Source organism: Dasypus novemcinctus, chromosome 11 (assembly GCF_030445035.2).
Source record: "Dasypus novemcinctus isolate mDasNov1 chromosome 11, mDasNov1.1.hap2, whole genome shotgun sequence".
In the NCBI taxonomy this organism is placed as follows: domain Eukaryota; kingdom Metazoa; phylum Chordata; class Mammalia; order Cingulata; family Dasypodidae; genus Dasypus; species Dasypus novemcinctus.
Genome location: NC_080683.1, coordinates 43,844,893 through 43,862,603, shown reverse-complemented (window position 1 = coordinate 43,862,603; position 17,711 = coordinate 43,844,893). Strand labels below are relative to the sequence as shown.

The 17,711-nt window shown below is 35.3% G+C and overlaps 1 protein-coding gene across 50 annotated transcripts in view; it reads right to left on the bottom strand.

The window, feature by feature from the left end:
* Positions 1 to 17,711, bottom strand: part of RIMS1 (regulating synaptic membrane exocytosis 1) — a 538,768-nt gene that overhangs the window by 252,008 nt on the left and 269,049 nt on the right. For all 50 annotated transcript variants that reach the window (XM_058306992.2, XM_058306985.2, XM_058306986.2 and 47 more), the window contains 2 exons: positions 9,314 to 9,654; positions 6,489 to 7,354 (listed from right to left, as the gene is read on the bottom strand). In XM_058306992.2, the coding sequence (XP_058162975.1) occupies positions 6,489 to 7,354; positions 9,314 to 9,654 (1,207 nt within the window). The remainder of the gene's footprint in view (positions 1 to 6,488; positions 7,355 to 9,313; positions 9,655 to 17,711) is intronic.

Sequence of the window (17,711 nt, the reverse complement as noted above, 5' to 3'; positions counted from 1 at the left end):
CATCTGATATTGGAATACATTCTTAAACGTGGTTATGTTATACATAATTTTAATGTGCATTTATCACATTTAGGAAGGTTTTACACAAATTAGGATATGTGTTTAGCCCATTTTTGACACTAATCTAGATTATCATTTGAGGTATTTTTATTATTTTCCCAAAGGTTGTCTATAAAAAGTAGACTGCTATAGATTAGTCAATATTCATAAGCTACAAGTCAAAGGTTGTTCTATTTTTCCTAGATGGTAACAGCAATCTAAACAACATTCACTTTTATAAGTTAATGTAATAAAACATATATAACAAAAAGTAATTTAACTATTTTTACATGCGTAAGTCTTTGATGTCAAATACATGAACATGTACCAGTTTCACCACTATTTCCAAAACATTTTCATCACCCCAAACAGAAATCCATACCTAGTTATCAGCCTCTAGTAATCACTACTATGTTTTCTGTCTCTAGAAATTTGCTTATTCTAAGTATTTTATATATTAGAAATCATATATTTGTCCTCCTATGCTTGGCTTATTTCACTCAAAATGTCTTTAATACTCATCCATGTTGTAACACGTTTCAGCCCTTCATTTCTTTTTATGGCTAAATAATATCCCCTTATACGTATATATATCACATTTTGTTTATCCATTCATATGTTGATGGACACTTGGGTTGCTTATACCTTTTGATTATTGTGAATGTTGCTGCTATCAACATTGGTACTAATACCTGTCTGAGTGCTTGCTTTCAATTATTCTGGGAACATAACTGGAAGTAGAATTGCAGGGAAACATGGTAACTTTGCTTAACTTCCTGAAGAGCTGCCAAACCACTCCATAGCTGCTGCATCATTTTTAAATCCCACCAGAAATATACAAGAGATCCTATTTCTTCTCATCCTCACCAATACTTAATTTATTTAATAATAGCTCAGTTTTTTCCCATTTTTAAATGTTAGGGTTGTAGTTATGTTCTAAGTTGTAGAAGTCCTTTATATATTCTAGATATTAAACCCTTATCAGATATATAGTTTCCAAATATTTTCTCTCATTTTGTAGGTTGTCCTTTTACTTTCTTGATATTGTTTTTTGAGTCACAAAAGTTCTTAGTTTTGAGTAAGTCTAATTTATCTATTTTCTTGTTTATGCTTTTGGTGTAAAATCTAAGAATCCATTGCCTAATACAAGGCCTTGAAGATATTTTCCTATGTTTTCTTGTAAGAATTTTATATTATTAGCTCTTATATTTTAGTAATTGATTCACTTTGAATTAATGTTTTATATGGTGAGATACAAAGGTCCAAGTTCATTATTATATACCATTTGTTGAATATCCTCTTTCATGGGGATAGACTATGCATCACTGTTGAAAATCAACTGGCCATAGATATATGGGTTTATTTCTGGACTCTCAATTCTATTCCATTGCTCTATATGTCTATGCTTATGCTGGGCCACACTATTTTAATTACTGTAGACTTGTATACATTTGAAGCTAGGAAATGTTGGCTCTCCAACTGTGTTCTTTTTCAGGCTTGTTTTGGCTATTCAGGATCTCTTATGATTCCAAGTGAATTTGAGAATTGGATTTGCCATTTCTGCTGGAATTTTGATAAAGATTGCACGGAATTTGTAGATCACTTTAGGCAGAATCAATATTTTAACAATATTAAGTCTGCCAACCCATAAGCAGGGATGGCTTTGCAGTTATTTAGCTCTTTTTAAATTTATTTCAGCAATGTTTTGAAATTTTTTTGTAGGAACCCCATACCTCGTATATGGGAGGCAGTTGTGCAACCAGTAATCAACATCTACTCCCAATGTTTTATAATTTTTAGCATACAAATCTTTGACCTCTTTTAAGTTTCCTAGGTTGTTTGAGTAAATACAATGAAATAGGTCGACTTAAACAATAGGAATTTATTTACTCATGGTTTTGTGGCCAGGAAAATGTCCAAATCAAGAAATGTGCTTTCTTCCTGAAGTCCAGCCTTCTGGGCTAGTGATCCTTGGTTCCTGTGTCACATGGCAAGTCACATGGGAGTGCCTCCTGGTATCTTCTTTCTTTTCCAGGTTCCATCTCAGCTTTTTGCTTCCTGTGGCTTGCTTTTGCTGTTTGAGTTTCATTCTCTTATAAATGAATCCAGTAATAGAATTAAGATCCATTCTGATTGAGGTGGGTCACACCTGAATTGACGTAGCTTCATCTGAAGGTTCTACTTACAGTGGGTTCCCACTCAGGGAAAGGATTAAATTTAAGAACATGTTTTTCTGGGTTACATGTGGTTAGATGTATTCCTAGGTATTTTATTCTTTTAAATGCTACTGTAAATGGAACTATTTTCTTGGTTTCCTTTAAAGAGTGTTCATTACTACCATATAGAAACACAACTGATTTTTCACTTTTATCTTGCATCCTGCCACTCTGCTGGATTTATACCTTTCTGCGGATTCTTTGGGATTTTCTATATATAAGATCCCATTATCTAATAGATTTACTTCTTCCTTTCCAATTTGGATGCCTTTTCTGTCTTTTTCTTGCCTGAATGCTTGGAGTTAGAACTTCCAGTACAATGCTGAATAACAGTACTGACAACAGGCCTCCTTGTCTTATTCCTGATCTCAGGGGGAAGCACTCAATCTTACACCATTAAATGTAATGTTTTATGTAGATTTTCATAAATACTCTTTATGATGTTGAGAAAGTCCCCTTCTATTCCTAGTTTTCTGAGTGTTTTTATCATGGAAATATGTTGGATTTTATCAAACACCTTTCCTGCATTAATTGAGATGATCATGCTGTGTACTTCCTTAATTGTTTAAGACGGTGTGTCATATTAATTCATGTTCTTATATTAAACCAAGCTTGCATCCCTGCAATAAATCTCACTTGGTCATGGTGCATATTACTTTTAATATACTTTTGGGTTCAGTTTTCCCTTATTTTGTTGAGGATTTTGCATCTGTACTTTTAAAGGATATAATGCCAGCCTTACAGAATTAGTTAGAAAGTATTTCCTCCTCTTCCATTTTTTTTGGAAGAACTTCTTCAAATGTTTGGTAGCATTCACCAGTGAGGCCATATGAAGTTTTCTTTTTTGGGGGGGGTTTGATTACTGATTCAATCTCTTTACTAATTATAGGTCTGCTGAGAGTTTCTATTTCTTCTTGTGTCTGATTAGGAAATTTGAACAGCAATCAGACCACAAACCCCCAGGTCTGGAGAATTAGGTCATTATTACTCACACCGGCACACAGCAAGCCACAGCAGAAATAGGGCTGTAGTCCTTACAACTTCCTGCCATGTGGTTGGGAAATGCAGGATAGCCTCTACATGGAAGGCGAAATTTACAGATGTTTCCTGAAGCTTACTTCTTCATCAAGTTCTTCAATGGATGCTGTTAAGTTTTCCACCAGACCAAGGGTTCTTAACGAGGGGCCCATGGATGCCCAAGTGGTCCATGGAAATATTTCAGGGGGTCTGTGAGCTTGAATTGAAAAATATCAACCTGTTATCTTTATTTTTCCCTGACTTCCGATACTGAGTGCCATAAAACTTTCTGCCCTCACATTCTGACAAGGGGGTGGTGGTTTTTACCTGGCTGGCAAAAGTGTCCATGGAAAAAAAGGTTAAAAATCTCTGCACTAGACCCTAGAATTCCACCGTAGGTGATGCAGACAGTTCTCTCCATTTCAATAGTTGTTTTGGTGGAGGACTCAATCCTTAAGCTTCCTACCCTGTCATCTTCCCACAATTCACTCTGAACTACATTTACTTTTAAAATATGTGGTAGGTGACCTCAAATTTTAGATAAGCCCACTAGGCAGAAGTCACTACTAAACCCTGTGTGTGGATGTGAGTCTGTGTATCAGTGGAATTACACTACATGCAAAGGATTATATTGAATATAAAGCTGTGTGTTTTTCAGGTGCCGTTTTGTCCAGGTTATCTGTTTTTGTTGAAGAGTTCAATTATATAACACGATTATACCAATATATATTGGAGAAATAGCCTATTTGTGGCATTTATTGAATTATATTTCACTGCTCAATTATTATTTATTGCTTATTTATCCAAACAGAATAATCTCCATGAAAGCATGAAACATATTAATCTTTTTTTAAACCTCAGAAATCCCACATAAGATGCTAAATACATATTTGTTAATAACTATAAGAATCAACTCAGCATAATAAAATAAGATAATGATATCAATGACAAGAATAGCATACATATATTAGGTAGTTACCATATGCCAGGTCCTGTATTAAATATTCTTTTTATATGTGCAACTGGTAAATAGAACATCAAGGAAATGGATGAGATGTAGTCAAATCACAACTTTAATTTTTTTCTCCTACTGCCTTTGTAACATGGGGATAATCTCCTGCCCTTGAAACGCACAGCATAGCATATACTCTCTCCTCAGAAATCTCTCCCCAGATCATTCTTCCCCTTCTCACCCCACTGAGGCCCATGAGATATAAAATTAGTTCTTTTACCTCTCTCTTTGTATTTTATAAAAGTGGGTGATTATGTCATGCTTCTTGTGATATTAGATATCTATGGTATTGGCACTGCAAGAAAAATCGAGAGTGGAAGAATGCTAAATTAGCATTCTATAATATATGCATCATCTCATTCAAACCATTCAGCAAACTTAAAAAAGCCGCTATTCTTATCTCCATTGTGCCAATGTGATAACTGAGATTTTTGGAAGTTCAGTAACTTGTTAAAGTAAGAGTGCATAGAATCATCATGGCTGGCTCTCAACATAGCCCTTAGTAGACGATGGTGGTGTTTGGTAATAAAGTTATAAGTTGATATATATTGTGGAATTTCTAATCAAGTTTATAAAAGGAAAATGGCTTACCGTACATAATGTATGTTTTTTATAATTGTTTCATTTGTAAATGTTGAGTTAGACTGATAAAAATATTAGAGTAGGAGAATCACTTTGATTAGAATATAACAGAGATATTTACTGGAGAATAAGATGAATTATAAGTTAAGAGAAAACAGTTATCTGAATCGGATGATGGCATACATCTCCTATGTCTCCAGGTGAATTGGTTTAACCCCACCTTAGAAGTGTGTACATTTCCGGTTGTCACCATGTCCATCAGAATGATAATTCCCAAGAAGGGAGACAGTATAAAGTGGCAAAAACTTCCTCACATCACCAGCTCCATCCCTCCATGGCCACTAGCCATGTTTTCTTTCACTTGTTCTTACTGTACATAATTTTGAGAATTGAGTCTATCTGATTCCATACCTATTGTAATTTATAATACATATTTAATTAAGAGATATAGAACCCTTTCTTTAAGTAATGGAAAGATATATTTTATACACACACATCTGCATCAGGAGTTATCTGCACAGCAATTAAACTCATGCATTTACATTTTGAGCTTATTTTATTACTTGAGTAAAAAAAAAATATATGTATCCACAAAACAACATTAAGTCATGAAGACTGTCAAGAGATCTAGTCACCATATGACCTTTAAAAAGCCCAGACAATGGGCAACTTAGAAATATGTCATTAGAAGCTGAAGGAGCCAAACTGATCCCATATACACATAACATATCAAAGACGGCTATTTCAAGATGAACTGCAGTAACAATGACAGAATTGAGTTTTCTCAATTGTTCTATATTGTTTTAGATTGTTGGGGTATATATGTACATATAGGGAGATACAGAATGTGCATTCTGGAGATGAAAGGCAATGAAGTGAAGTATCTTTTGTATTTGCTATCTAATGTAGTAATTACAAAGGAAGCAAAAATTCTGTAAAAGTAGTCCTCCCCAAAAAACGCACAAGGACTCACTACTACCACAAGGATAATAACCACCACCATCAAGTTTAGAACTGTTTAAATCTGAGTGAACAGCAGCAAAATGAGAACTCTTCCAAACACATAATTTTAATAATAAACTAATGTATTTTCTAGACCAGTGCTATCTAGTATAACTTTCTGTGACAGTGGTCCTTGAGCTCTGAAATGTAGCCAGTGGGATTGAGAAACCGAATCTATAATTTTATTTAATTTTAATTAATAAATAGCTATGTATGGCTAGTGCCTACCTGCATTGCACAGCGCATACTTAGATGGAAAAAATGTCGGCCTATCATGAAATTTGTTCCATTATCCCACACACTGTTTCAAAAACTTTAAGAATGTACGATTACCTTTATCCAGCACAGTTTTGGTTTTCTAGGTTTAAAAACTAAGTTATTTTCCGCGACAAATAAATCCATCCCAGAATAAGAACTTAAAAACATAAAACTGCACACTGAATTTCCCAGTGACAAATAAGGAGCGTATAGTTACGTCTTAAAATGCCACAAAACATTTTTTTCAAAAATTGTAAAACTCTGTCTGTTCTGAGGCTGCCTATGAGCATCCCAAGCGGCTGGAAACTCGGCCCGCTCCCAGCACGGTGCGCAGCGCGCGCGGGCCGGGCGCGCCCCCTTACCTTTCTCGCTGACGCTCTCGCTCTCCAGCTCCACGTCCTCGCAGCTGGTGTACTCGGGCGTCGACACGCCCTCTTCCTCCGAGCTGCTCACCGACATCTGCCTCTTCTTGCCGCCCCTCTTGGAACGGTGCGGCTTGGGCGGAGACGGCCGCACCGACTCGGACTGGTCGGAGCTCAGCGAGTCGTTCCGCAGCATGGTCTCCATCTTCTCGCGCTTGGCCTTGCGGATGAGGACGGCCGCGCTGGGGTCCAAGCGGCTCTGCTTCCTGAGCGGCTCCTGGGCTTTGGGCTCCGGGGCTTCTGCAGGGACCGGCCCATGCCTGGGTGCCTGCGGGCTGTGGTTCGTCAGGGCTTTGGCGCCCGGCGCCCTGGCTTCCGCAGTCCTCTCCGCCGAGTAGGCCCGCGGCGAGTCCGGCGGCGAGGCCCTGGCGGCGGCCGGCGCGCGCTTGCCGGGCTTGCTCTCGGGCGGCCCGGCGCCCGCCTCGGTGCGCGGGAGCGCCACGTCGCTGTGGCGCCGCTCGTGCCTCGCGCGGGACACCCGGGCGTGCATGCGCATCTGCTGCTCCTCCGGCGGCGGTTTCACCGGGTACCGCGCCAGGTTCGGGTCGCTGCGGTACCTGGTCTGGTACTCCTCCTCCTTCCTTTGCTTCTCATCATCCGCTGCTGTGCCCTCCGCACGTTTTTCCGGCACATCGGAATAATCCTGCGACCTCCCTTTCTCCAGCCTTCGGCTTTCCCGCCTTTCTTTCCGCTCGCGTTCTTCCGCGGCTCCCTCGCCCGGCTGCGCTGAAGACTTCGGCACGCGTTTCCGCTCGCTCTTCGGGACTCCTTTACCATTCTGCTCACAAAGTCCTGGAGTCTTCTTCCTATGGTATAGAAGGGAACGTCAAGAAGGAGAGCAATTTGTAAAGCTAAAAGTGAGACCTGACCTAAGAAACATTTGTTCTTCACATTCGAGATTTAAATCCTTTTAAAAAGTTTACAATTCGAAGTCTAATTAAAAGACTGAAATGGTAAAAAAAAGCCACATTTACAACTGTATATCTGATTAGCTTTCTCAGTATGACTCCTTTGCTTCACAATATATTAGGGGATTTTTAAAAACCTGTTTTAAAATATCTATTGAGTATATCAAAACAACCATCAATACATTAATTTAATAAACTAAGTTTTATGCTTATCTCTACATGTGACTCGAAGACAAAATGTTTTTGATGACAATAACAGATAATATAGAAGCGTAAGGTTATATACATACCAATTCAAAACTATTCTTAACATATAAACTGCAATTTATATTGGCAATCTTATTGCTTAAACATTTAAAAGAAATGTGAATACAAATATCAATTTTAGGAATCAAATCTAATAAGCACTTCTTCAATAGTAGAACAAAAGTAATTTTAACTAGATTATCTGTACCTAAACACCTTTTAGTGGGTGGCTTAGGGGAAAAATCACTGAACCGCTCAGCCTTTGTTCGACCTTCCTCAGACTAAAATAATGGAAATGGTCTTCTTTTTTTAAATTATTATTCATTCTCATTCTCAAGGTCTCCCTCCATTTTTTCTTTCCCTTTTCACTTTCTCTCCCTCTTCCTCTTTTTCTGTAACTTAAGAATACAGTTTTCTGTTCTACTTTTCCTTCCACCCATTTGAAGACCCTGTCTAAGATAAAGGGTTTGGCACTCTCTTAGTCCTGTAGGTGAATCGTTCAGTTGTCCCTTCTTCGGCCCTTTCAGTTGATTTTGGAAAGTTCCAGCAGCTATACCAGAAGTTACAAAAAGTAGCTGCCTTGGTAAAGTGTTTCCAACATTAGATAATAGGCAATAAAAGTTGCTGCAACCTAAGACTCTTTGGAATCCTGAGTTTCACAGAGAAGGCAGTTGAGAGGAAAAATGGACTGGAAGTCAGTCCAAAAGCAGATGTTACAAAAATCAAGAGGAAAAACTCAAGGTAGGAGAAGTTGGGGCAATTCCTATTTTGAGTTAACAAAGTAGTAATTGTTAAGATGCTGTGGGATCAGTTTGAGGGGGGCATGGTTGATGAAGAGAAAAGGTAAAGGGTTTCAAATGGCATGGAAAAGGAAAACAGAAGCATGGTAAATTCGGCATGAAGTATTTAGATCACTTTGGCACTTTGAAGTGAAAGGAATTTGAATGGAGGGAGATAATACATACTTTCTTTGAATAAATGAATGACTCAATTCAAGTAAATTATCTGATCATCCTACCCTGCTAAAAACCTTCAGCTGCTCTCCATCATTCCTAGGATAAAATCTATACATTTTAATCGGGCCAAATAGCTTAGTGTGACAGTGCCTTGTATCTTCAGGCCCCCTGCCTGAACATATACCTGGAACATCTATCTATCCTTCTCCTGGTTAATTCCTAATCACCCTTCAGAGCTCAGCAACAAAGAATGTCCTTGAAGAAAGTTTCTTTAATTCACCCAGAATCCTCTCTAATAGGTCAAGTTCCTCCATCATATTCTTGCAGAGCACATTTTTAATTAAAAAACTAATTCTATAAATGAATAAATGATCTGAGAGCATTACTGAGTTCAAGGTTGGAAGTCAGTAGCTCAGTCCAGTGAATTTAGCTTATGTTTATATTTGTGCATGATAAGAAAGAAAAGCTTTTCAACAAAGGTCCCCTAAGGACTGATGCACTCTAGGGATAAAGCACCTTAAGCCTACTGTTTCTCTCCTTGTAGAAAGAAAGTAGTACCTCCAAATATTCCTCTTAATAGACGTTAAATTCTAGCAAATGAATTTGCTTTTAAAAGAAGACCCTAACTTTTGCTTATGGGTGAAGGAACTATTACCTCTCTCTTGGAGGCTCACTTCTAGACCTGGAAGAAGCCTGCTTCTGTTCGGGCCCCATGGCTTGCTGCGAGGGTTCAGCCCCTTTGCTGCTGTCTGGTTGTGTGCTGGGAGGAGCACTGTCCTGGAAGGAGGCAGCTGCTGTGCTCAGGGGTGTCTGAGACCTTGATCGCTCTTGGAGTCGTGCTTTCTTTTCTCTCGGTACCTCAGATCCAGCACCTGTAGCGGTATCACTGAGGGTTCCATCCTGACTCGGCTGCTGAGGGCCGCTTCCAAAGAACCACGCCCCAGATTTGGTTAAGATTTCTTGTTGCTTTCGACATAAATTGCATACCCACATAATCTATTTGAGGAAGAGAGAACAATATAAATTATCTATGCTATTTGGAAATAATTTATTTTCAAAACATTAAAATACTCTTTAAGAAAACAAGCGTGATTGTCATCTTCATATATGTATGTTTGCATTTTTTGTGTGTGAAAATGATCCTTGCGCATGTCACAAGCATACGAATGCCTGAACTGGGACCCACCTGAAACCTTAGTGCTTCTTGGCATTCTAATTCTAATTCTATCATTCTGAGATACCCTTTACCATGTATCTGTTACACTTTGTTTAAATGACTCTAAAGTTTTATTTAAAACATCTGTTAGTAAAAATGTTCCAAATGGGAGAGATGATTGAATAGAAAACAATAAATGTAAATGCTATAGAGTGAATATTTATGTATATTAATAGAGATCAAGAGATTTAGGAGATCAAGAGATTTAGACGATATTTGCTCAAAATTCATCCACTTTTAAAACCAGTTCAAAATGATATTCACATGAAACAACAAAAGATGGTAGGCATATTCTTTCTAGTTTATTAGTAATACACCACCGTCAAGTTTACTTTATGCTGCAAAATGTAATTTTCCATGCCCATTTTATGAAAGCAATAAACCTGAAGCTGCTTTAATTCATATCTAACTAGTCCAATGTAGTGTTTTCACTACAAGAGTTATTGTGGAACAATAATTTAGAAACATATACATTGATAAAGTATACATGATATCACTGCTTAAAATAAATCTATATATCTGCTCTCCTCTTAATGACATTTAAAATGAATATAAGAATATATAATAATACAATAAGAATATATGATAATATAACAAAAATAATGAATAATAATAACAGCAACAAGTAGTGTTCACAGAGTAAAAATAACGCCTGGGTCCCCATGAGCTTTCTTGTCCATAATTTCTAGCACCTCTGCTTCTCTGTGGTGTGATTTCACCTCTCTTGCCTTGATTGCCTTCCTCTGAATGCACATCAGTTTGTCTTTGTACTTCAGAAACAGCACCCCAAGGAGGCTTATTACCAAATTCTAGGCACTCATTTTCACAAATACTCAGTTAATTACTCAAAAATACTGCAAAAAGATAAATAAATCCTGGATGCATTAAATGTGAAATATGATAGAATGAAAGAAGTGCTATTTGTTTGGCAAATGGAGAAAATGTACTACTGAAAATATTCAAATGAATAGAAAGAAAATTATAACTAACCATAGAATAAGACAAAGTAAAAGGTAAAACGAGAATAAGGGAAAAAAAAGGGGGGGGGGACGCAATATGTTTTTAAAATAAAAATACAGCAGATAGACTGTTAAGAACTGCCGTTTCCCAAGCAAGAAAATGCACAAAAATTAATAACACAGAAAAAATTAAGACATAACAGAAGTATCTGCTAATTCATTCCTTTAGACTTCCCCAGGTAACAAAATGACATGCACTAAGTTTATTTCACTGAAGAGCAGTTAAGTATAACATCTATGCAATTTATTCTACTTGATATCCCCAAATTCCCACTTAGTAAGCTATTAAATAAGATGGACAATTTACTTCTTAAGCCTATACCAAAATATAGGATCTATGAAATGTAACATCAATTTAAGGGGCAAGTCAAATAAGGTTACATTTTTGCACACTATATCACCATCTCTTTGACTTTATATATAAGGGCCCAGAGAAGTCTCAATTGTTTGAAGATGGACATATCAAGGATACCCTTATGAGTGACAGTAAGGGCCAGAACTTCAGTGAACAGTAACACTGAGTGTCCTCTGTCTAGAACCCTGGATGGGGAGAGGAATGTATTTCCTCTTTGGATGACTGTTGAGCTGACAAAATAATGATAAGTTCTGAAAGCAAGTAGGAAAGGAGAATGGCATAAACTTTTGCCTATTTAAAGGCAACTATGTATATATTAAATTTGTGTTCATTAAACTAATAAACTATTGCTCACCATCAAAAGTACATCTTTTCTACAAAAATATTAAAGTATATTTAGAATGAATATCCATATACATTAAACTATAAAGAAACACAAAACAAAATTGATAATTATTACAAAGCTTGAAAAATGGAGTTAAACTAATAAAGAAACTGAAAGGGGCATAATAATACTGATAAATAGAAGGGAAAAGGAGACTCTTTACATATCATACAACTGAATGTTTTCTAGAAAATTGATACCACAATCCCATTTTAAGGTTAAGATTTTTAGTGGTACAAAAAATGTCAAAGAAAAATAACTAGACATGGGCAATTTCCAAAATTGAATTTGTGCAGTATTGCTACAGGATCAAAGTCATTAAAATATATTCTTATTAATTACAGTAAAATCTTACAGTTCACTTATTTTCAATGCCAATTTCTTTGGCAGCATAGTATTTAAAATAATATTTTAATATGTTATTTAATGAAGATCTGTGAGCCTTCATTAATTTTGTCTATTTTTAACGTTTAATAAAAATACTGTTAATTCCAAATATTTCTTTTGTACAACAATATTTTGTATTTCACAATAAATTGTGAGTGTGATCAATCTCTCCTTCAATTTGGAAAAAACTGTAAAAGTTAAAAGATTTATTTTTATTAAAATGCTACCTCCCATTCCCTATCCCTATATTCCTACCCCATCCCCTAGTAACTTATATTCTAGATTCTAACTAGACGCTAAGGTTTAAAATGTCCAGGGTTCCTATTTGGAATGATGGAAATGTTCTGGTAAAGAATGGTGGTGATGGACAGACAACATTATGAATGCAATTAACAGCACTGAAATATATATCTGAAGATTATTAAAAGGGGAAATGTTACATTGTATATGTGGTAACAGAATAATAATTTATTAAAAAAACATGGGCCTATATTACACAATGAACCCTAAATTAAACCATGTACTTCAGTTAATAGTAAATTATAAAAATTTGCTATCACCAATTATAACAAATGTTCCAGACCAAAGTATGATGTTGGTGGGGAATGATGTATATGAATCCTGTATTTTTTTGTAAACCCACAACTTCTCTAGTAAAGAAAAAAGTAATTTAAAAAATGGTATCATCCAAACTCTGTTTTTAGCTATATATGTTACTCATATTAGTGTTTATCACTAAAATGGAAGAAATTGCTTAAATAAATTATAAAGGAAAGAAAAATATATAAGATTACAATAGAATATTGTTTTTATACCTTTCAGCACAGTGCATACCAAACATCATGGACATACACGAAGATGGCCAAATACTCATGAAGAAGCAGTACTGTTATGTATTAATATGTTTAAGAGTCTCTCTTTGAATTAAGTAAGCTTGCCTTGGAAAGTGGATGTGACTCAGGGGACTGAGCTCCTGCCTACCACATGATAGGTCCAGGTTTGTTTCCGGTGCCTCCTAGAGAAGACATGCAAGACAGCGAGCTGATGCAACGGGCTGGCGCAGAGAGTTGACACAGTGCGATTATGCAACCAAGAGACACAGCGAGGAAACACAATGAAAGATACAACAAAGCAGGTAGCAGAGATGGCTCAGGCAATTAGGCATCTCCCTCCCACATAGAAGGCCCCAGGTTCAGTTCCCGGTGCCTCCTAAGAAGAAAAGACCAGTGCACAACAAGCAGACACAGCAAATGCAAACGACAAGGGGATGGGGAGAAATAAATAAACCTACAACAACAACAACAAAAAAGTAGGCTTGTCTGGAGTTATAGATAATCCAAGAGTGGGACAGAGCTTTTCTTAACAGGTTTCTTTTTAAAGAGGATAAGACAAATCTTATCTCTACCAAAAAATGCTATTTAGTTTAAACACACATATGCCCATGCACACACCTTTTACGGATTGCACTATGCAGGAATTAGACCTTGATAAAATATCCTGGGATGTGTTCCAAGCTAATCTAAACTAGAGCAGGTCTGTATAGTAACTTATATAAACAATTCACATATGTTAGGCAACCAAGCACAAACTCAAATGAAAGATTATTGTGATTTAATATGACTTCCTGAAATTCCATGACCTACATCAGAAAAATGAAGAACAAGTGAAAATTTTATTGACCTTTGCTATAACAATGTTTTTAATTCAGTTTTTCCATTTCATGAATACTTAAGCAATAGTCAGTAGGCCATTTTATAAAATGCACTGGAATTTGTTTACTCAGAAATTAAAATTACAATACTTTCCATTTTATATATATGGAGAACTTGGATAAAACCGCATTAGGCAGAAAAATGGTATTAGGTGGAAGAAATACAGTACACACTTGCCTTCACATGAAATGTTTACAGATCCAAGCACACAGAGCAAAAGATATGAGCCTCAGATTTACTTGTGCTAATATTACTAAAATAATCGATGGTAGTGAGGTACAGAATTCTTATATTAATCTAATATTGTACTTAAAAGAATTCATTTGCAGTATTAAGATAGAAAATAAATATTAAGCAGGAAAACGTTATAAATACAAAATATATTCTGCAAATAATTTTGTTCTATATTTTACAAATAAATTTTTAAATTGACTTTCATTACAATACTTCTAAAAAATTAGTGCATTATCATTTTGTAAAAGATGCAAAACACTGGAAATATTCTATTTTTTGCAGTTGCTGCATTTTTCTGAAATTTTTTCTCTTTTTCTCACTTCCTCTATTCAGCAAATTTTTTCCTCCAGCTGAAGAGATGGGGACAATATTATCAAGGTAATTTTTCAACTTTGTTAAATCTTTTCCTAACAGAATAGATGAGAATGAGTGAGTTGTGTTTGGTTCTTGTTTCAATGTGTATGTGTGCGTGTGTTTCTGTTACTCCTAATCTTTCGTTGTTATTTTGCTATTTTACAGGTTTATTGTTTCATTTTTTCCTTTGAGAAGTTTATAAAACATGTGACGTGGATTGGTGGAAGATAAAGATATAATACTAATTTTTTAAAAGTAAAACATCCCCACTCCCACTATTAGCATTTTGGCTTATTTCCTTTTGTTTGTGAATTTTAAAATATGAGATCACTGTAACCTGATTCTATTTATTTATTTAACAGCTTAAGATTTTCCATGTGATTCTAAACATTTCCAAAACATATGTGCATGTCCATGATCATTTATTGACATTTACTGGTATAAAACTTTGTCCATTTAATTTGTATGGAGGATGAACATTTTCCAAATGTTTTCCATATATTTGCTAGCATTTAAATTATTTGTGCCTTCTATATATTTAATAATTGGATTCACACATTTTCTTACTTTTTAAAATTGATTTATTAACCCTTTGATATAGCTTTCTTATTTTCTTGCTTGCCACATTGATTATTTTTGTCTGTTGTCATGAAGATGGTTTTCATTTACGTATAATATAATTTATTGTTCTTTCTTTACAATACTTCTATTGCACTTTAACTCAGAAAGTGCTTTGCTAAATATTTACATTTATGTTCATCTACTATTTATATGTTTAACATTTAAAAATTTACTCTTTGATCTCTGAATTTATTCTGATATACAAGAAGAGTTAGGGGTCTAGACTGAGTTTTTTTCCTTATACTTAATTGACTCAACATGACTTACAGGATAGTCTTTCCCTTCACCATTAACCTCCAAAAATGAGCATGTTCGCTAGTGTTAAACTACATCGGTTCTAATCTCAGATTGACCACTTACTTATTTATTCAGCCTCCTTTTACAATAGACTCCATGGGTGATGTAAATAAGATCTATACACATTTTGATCACAACTCCTTCTGATAAAACATTTTAGGTTTATAAAATGAGTGGATATTTGTTTAATTATTCATGTCTACTAGATCAATACATTATTTGCATTATAAAGCATGCAAAAGGTAAATTTAAAATGATGAAATAAAAATATAATTTAAATATTTTATTTTGTGTTCCACTGTATTATTTTGCTCTGTACTTTTTTATAGAAACCTACCTCAATGCATAACTAATTAGAAGAGACACTCCTTGAATATAAGGTTACAGAAAGATCAAAGGAAGAGAGAGGAAAAGAAATATAATGTAAACACTAACCAGAAGAAAGCTAGCATAGTTATACTAATATCTGACAAATAGAGTTGCTGCAAGAAGCCTTATTAGAGATAAAAAGAGAATATAAATTTTAATTTTATATGCATTAATAGCATAGCCTCAATATATAAAAAGAATAACTTGACAAATAAAAGAAAAATAGGAGAATCACTAGAATGGTAGGGATTTAAACATATCTCTTCATAACAGTCAGAACATGGAGAACAAAAAATCAGTATGGGTATAAAAAAAGGTTGAACAAAATTTGACCTAATTGATAAATATAAATATAACTGCACTCAATAACTGCAGAATAACATGTGAAAATTTGTGGTTCCAAAATACTTGGTATATCTACTACACTCTCCCCCCCACACACACACATACACACACCCAAAAAACATGTTTTTCTGGAAAGGTACAAGGTGATCTAAACTTATGGGAATGCTAAAGGCCAAGAAGAACCCAGACAATGTTGAAAAAAAAAGAACAAATGTCAGACACTTAATATTATATTTTTCTCCATAACCCATATGTAGAATTGGGCAGATTGCATTTTTAAAGCACTAATGCTACCAGATCAATTGCACTGTCATTTTTTCTATTACTTAGAAAGATGATTCTTATTTAGTCTAAAAGAAATTGAAGTTACTTTAGATTTACAGGGACTATATGCCCTGGATTTTCTGGTTGTCTTATGTTCACATAACTTAATTATTTCAATAAATGTAAATGAATGAAATGTTTATTTACATGTGGATAAATGTTTATACATTTGTAAGAATTTTAACATAAATCAATCCACTGGATTCTTTCTACTTTCTTAACTTTTCATAGCATGTTTTTTGTTTGTTTTTTTGTTTTTTCCAGAGCCAGGGATTGAATCTGAGACTTCCTATGTGGGAGCCACATCGGCTCCTCTGAGTTGGGTGTTTTTTTTTTTTCATTTGTTTGTTGTTGTTTTTAGGAGGCACCAGGAACCAAACCTGGGACCTATCTAAGTGGGAAAGAGGCGCTCAACTGCTTGAGCCACACCTGCTCCCCAATCATAGCATGTTTTTGATACTACTTTCACATTCTTACTAGTCGTTAGCTATTTGCTGGTAAAATCTCTTTTAAGCTGTGGCTCCTTGAAAGACAGGTGCCTTTCTCCATTTCTTTTTATCTCATATAACAACTACAATACGCCCTAAGCACAATTTATGCTCAATAAATTTCTGTTGAACGATTTCTTCCTTTACACTGTATTTTAAATACATCTAACCTATCAGTCAATTCATCAATAAGCACAGCAATACACTGCTTCTAGGAGGATCCAAAAACCTCCAGCAAAAGAAGAAAAGAGAAAGATATTGCTTTCTTTAAATTGTGTTAGTCTTTCCACATACAATCATCTTCCCAAACTTGTAAAGTAACATATTTGTTAAGGTTATAACATTACTGACGTGCACACCCTGTCTCTAATCTTCAGTAACCTACCATCAAATAATGGTCCCCTTCCCTTCTCCAGAATCATTCCCAAGTTTCCTCTGGAACATTCCACTTTGGTGCAGCAAGTAAACAAACTCAATTTCATTTAACTACAGGTGTATTGCTAGTGGTTTCTTACCTGATGGGTTATATCATATAATAACATAGATTTTTATTTTTTGCATAATTTAGTAGTAGTAAATTTATAAATGATTTGCCTCAGTATTTTAGGACAAATAAAGATTGGAGTGGTAACATAATTATTCATTTATTTTTTACTGTATTTTGTTTGAGAATAATATGCTATTGTAGTTCCTGTGATCTTAGAATGTATTAAATTCTTGGGTTGTAATTCTTTCAAATGTTCAGGGTATGCTCTAGCTGCAGGAGAAATATCCTTACTGGCTGCTTTGGAAATCAACATATATCCTGATCCTGGTCTAGAATTTAAGTACAAGTCACAGCAAAGAATCCAACTCACTTCTTTTGCAAAGGAGTAAATTGACTCAGGAAAGTCATGAATTGTTGAGTCTCACAATTCATTTAATTAGTAGTGGTTTTGAAATACATA